At 56.8% G+C, this 3,901-nt stretch overlaps 1 protein-coding gene across 1 annotated transcript; it reads left to right on the top strand.

Annotated features, from left to right (window-relative positions):
• Positions 1–209: 209 nt before the first annotated feature.
• Positions 210–3,000, top strand: IRGC (immunity related GTPase cinema). Its single transcript, XM_026046487.1, has 2 exons — positions 210–350; positions 739–3,000. Exon 2 carries the CDS (start codon positions 769–771, stop codon positions 2,074–2,076), a length of 1,308 nt encoding a protein of 435 aa, XP_025902272.1. The 5' UTR covers positions 210–350; positions 739–768; the 3' UTR covers positions 2,077–3,000.
• Positions 3,001–3,901: the final 901 nt, after the last annotated feature.

Genomic DNA, 3,901 nt, shown 5'->3' with positions numbered 1-3,901 from the left:
ATGGTGGTGCTTGCTAGTCTGGATGCTATTTTTGCACAGTGCAACCTATGACTAACTTGGCTTAGTCTCACAAGATGAGAACTCAGCCACCATCACGTGAGGGACTGGCCAGGGACCGTCGGAGGCCTGAGGAGAAAAGTCCCACTGGTGGTTTATCAGGAGCCTCCTTAAAGGCAAACCCAGCCCTCTTGGCTAAAKGTCAAACTGGGCTGACCTTTGAAATTCAATCAGAGCAGCAAAGCAGGAACTGTGCTCTGTGCTCCCTGCCGATCATCCAGGAAACTTCTGGTGCTCCTCAGCAGCTGCCCGGAGGTGTAAGAGCCCCCCTGGACACCCTGCCCAGGAGCCAGGTACTGCTGCCCAGGGCAGAGGGAGCCAGGGGCTGCGCTGCTCCCTCKGYGCAGGAGAGGGAGGTTTGCATGTTTGGGAGGGGAAGAGGAGCGCAATGCCAGTGTCCAAGGGAACGGGGGTGTTGGGAATGGATGGTGCCAATGGGCACAGAGGACAAAGGACTTGAGTGTCCACCCACACCTGTGGTGTGCCTCCTGTGGCACCCCAAAGCTGCGCTGCTGTCGTGGGTCAGGGCTTTCCTACCTGGTCCCCAGGGAAGAAGGAAGGTCAAGGTCCATCACGGCAGGGCGCTCTGGTGYCCTGGCTCTGCCTGGGCCTCCAGCCTTGCGCTGAATTGCTCTTYCTGCTGCTGCAAACCAAAAGTGAAAGCTCCTGCTCTCCTTCCAGGGTGAGGGCAACACACTGGAGGCAGTTAATATGGCTGGTGTTGATGCAGGCTTGGAGGGAGAAGCACTTCCCCACATTTCTGAAGAAGACATGGATGAGATAAGGGCTGCAGCTGAGAAAGGAGACCTCACAGCAGCAGCTGCAAAGGCACAGGAGATCCTGGCTGATGCAGACAAGAYCCAGCTCCACGTTGCTGTCACAGGTGACTCGGGCGCTGGGAAATCTTCTTTCATCAATGCCATGCGCGGCCTGAAGGACCATGAGAAGGGTGCRGCAGCMACTGGAGTGAYGGAKACAACGTTTGAGTGCACCCCATATCCTCACCCTGAGTACYCCAACGTGACCTTCTGGGACCTGCCTGGCATTGGCACTCCYRRTTTCAAAGCAGACACCTWCCTTGAGAAGGTGAASTTCCACCGCTATGACTTCTTCATCATCATSTCCTCCTGCCGCTTCTCCAGCAATGATGCCCTTCTTGCCAAGGCCAYCCAGGCTCAGGGGAAGCGCTTCTACTTTGTGCGCTCCAAGGTGGACCAGGACGTGAGCAATGAGCGACGATTCTACGATGAGAAGGGAATCCTGATGGCTGAAGGGGAGAAGGCAGCAAGTGGGGGCCGGTCCCAGCAGTACGATGAGAGGGCCGTCCTGGAGAAGATCAGGGAGTACTGTGAAAAGAACCTGGCCCGTCTGGGCATACGCTCCCCACAAGTCTTCCTTGTCTGCAGGGATGGTTTTGGCTTCATGTATGATGGTCCTAGACTGCTGCAAACCTTCTTGGAGGATCTGCCAAGTGAGAAGAAACTCACCTTCCTATGGGCTGTGGGTGTCACTTCAAAGGAGGTGCTGAGGAGGAAAAAGGAGGAGCTGATGRAGTACGTCTGGCTGAAAAGCCTTGCGTCATGTGGAGCATCTGTTGGTCCCACCAAGTGTCTCTCTACTGCTTTTGACTCTACAATCCTGGTGACATCCCTTAGAGAGTATTGCCGGACCTTTGGCCTGGCTGARGAATCCCTGCAGAGGCTTGCAAGGCAGGTGAACAAGCCTGWGGAGGAGCTGAAGGCTGTCATCAAGTCCCCCCTGCTCCACGAAATATCCAAGGATCTTGTAATTAATAYGTTGACCAAGAGCTTTGACGTCGCTGTGAAATATGCTCCGATTTTGATCAAATTCTTGCCAAAACAGTTACAGGTGGTAGGCAGCCTGCTGTCTGCAGGTATTGCTTTCTGCACCATGTTCTTTCTTTTGAGGAAGTTTCTCTCTGATGCTGCTGATGCTGCTGAGTGTGTTCTGCAGAAGGCTTTAGAGGGGAAGACTCCAAAGAGCCACATGGGGATCTGAGCAGAAACKGTGCAGGGATTTGCCAAGCAGACAGTGTCCTTTCCTCGGTGCAGCACTTTGCCTTCCCACACCTGCACGCCAGCGCTCAGCCAGGCTCAGCTCTGCTCATGCCTTTACTGCCCTTCAACCTCACCGACACCCGGGTGTCCTCGTTCTCTACACATATTTTAGTGTCCCTGCTTGGGATGTTCCCCTTTCAGAGATTTTCCTTGTAGGAAGCGTTAGAAACGCTGTCTGCTGCGGCCTCGCGTGTTCTGCCCGCTGAGAACACGGGCAGGTTTCCCCCCGGAATCCTCTCCGGAATGTGTTGCCAAGGCTGTTCCTGCCTCACACGCATGCCCAGCGGTCCCAGCAAAGYAGGGGGGCACGTGAGCATTGGGAGAGCCAAGGGAGGCTCTTCCCTTTCCCAGGGGACACGCGCTCCCAAAGAACTGTGCTGCCCGGAGCTCCTTCTGGTGGCTCCCATCCTTCCTCGTGCCAAGGCAGAGAGGAGCTCGCCCGCCCGCTGCCGTCTCGGGCCTCCGAGCCCATCCACCTTGTGTTGGCCAAGTGTTGCCTGCTAGTGACAGCGAAAGCAGCAAAGGGGCAGGAGGGAAGGTGCATCAACAGGAGTGACTAGTTGGGCTTGCCCTGGTGGACTTTGCTTTTGTCCCCTGGGGTGAGGTTTGTKTGCTGGCGTGTCGCTCTGGCTTTGTGTCTCACTGTGCGTGGGCTCTCTTGCCTGCTTGGGAATCCCAGAATTCCAGGGTGATTGAGGCGGGAAGGAGCCGTGCGAGATCCCAACCTCCCTGCTCGAGCGGCGTCACCTGCAGCACCCTGCACAGGTCGCATCCGGACGGGATTTCAGTATCTGCTGGTTGGGAAGGAGACTTCCCCGCGGCTCTGCGCAACGTGTTGCTTGTTCTGTCACCCTCACATTAAAGAAACTTTTCCTCACCTTAAGATGGAAATTCCTGTGTTTCAGTTTGTAGCCATAACCYCTTGTCCTGTCACTGGCCACCACTGAGAAGAGTCCAGCCTCATCCTCTCRACACCCTCCCTTAAGGGAGAGGGTGTYGCACTGACAGGCACACCCTGACGCACRCCCACACTGAGGAAGACCTTGGTGACGCACACTGAACCACCACAGACACGTGCGGCAGTCCAGCTCCCTGGCTGTGGGAGGGTCTGAGCCTCTCCACGTGCCCGGGGAGCAGCAGACACGACCCCTGCCTTAGGCGTGAGCAGGTGGACAACCTGCTCAGCCTGCGGGTGGAGCGGGAGGAGCAGGTAGAAAGGCTGAGGGGCGTCAGGGAATGCGAGAAAGAAACAGACTGGTGGAGCCACCTKCTGCAGTGGACTCGGGAAGCGCCCCCGGAGAAGCCCCCAAAGGCATCTGAGGATCCCCTACCCTCTTGCCATAGGGCACAGGGGGCAGAATTAACAGTACTGAGAGAGGAACAAGAAYGGAAGGAGTCCCTGTTTGAGGTGACGGGAGAACCCTTTCCCGGCCTACCTTGTCCGCCCCAAGCGACCGTGTTCAACAGGTATGAGGCCCTGGAACTTGAGGACCACACCAATGATGCCACGGGCCAAGATCCATCCAGGGGGTTTTCCAGAGTGAGGCAGTCAAGCCCGCACCTGAAGGCTGCTCCCACTAAGGAGAGAAGGAGCACTCGGAAGAAGCGGCGAGTGATGGTCATGGGTGGCTCCTTGCTGCAGGGCACGGAGGTACCAGTCTGTAGGCCCAACCCCTTGTCCAGAGAGGTGTTCTGCCTGCCAGGGGCTCGAAGCGGGGATGTCACAGAGAGACTGCCAAGGCTTGTCCAGGCGTCTGACTGTTATC

This window comes from Nothoprocta perdicaria, unplaced genomic scaffold (genome assembly GCF_003342845.1).
Source record: "Nothoprocta perdicaria isolate Ctin4 unplaced genomic scaffold, notPer1 scaffold_445, whole genome shotgun sequence".
NCBI classification, from domain to species: domain Eukaryota; kingdom Metazoa; phylum Chordata; class Aves; order Tinamiformes; family Tinamidae; genus Nothoprocta; species Nothoprocta perdicaria.
Note: the sequence above shows the minus strand (reverse complement) of the source record. Positions and strands in the feature narration are given on the sequence as shown.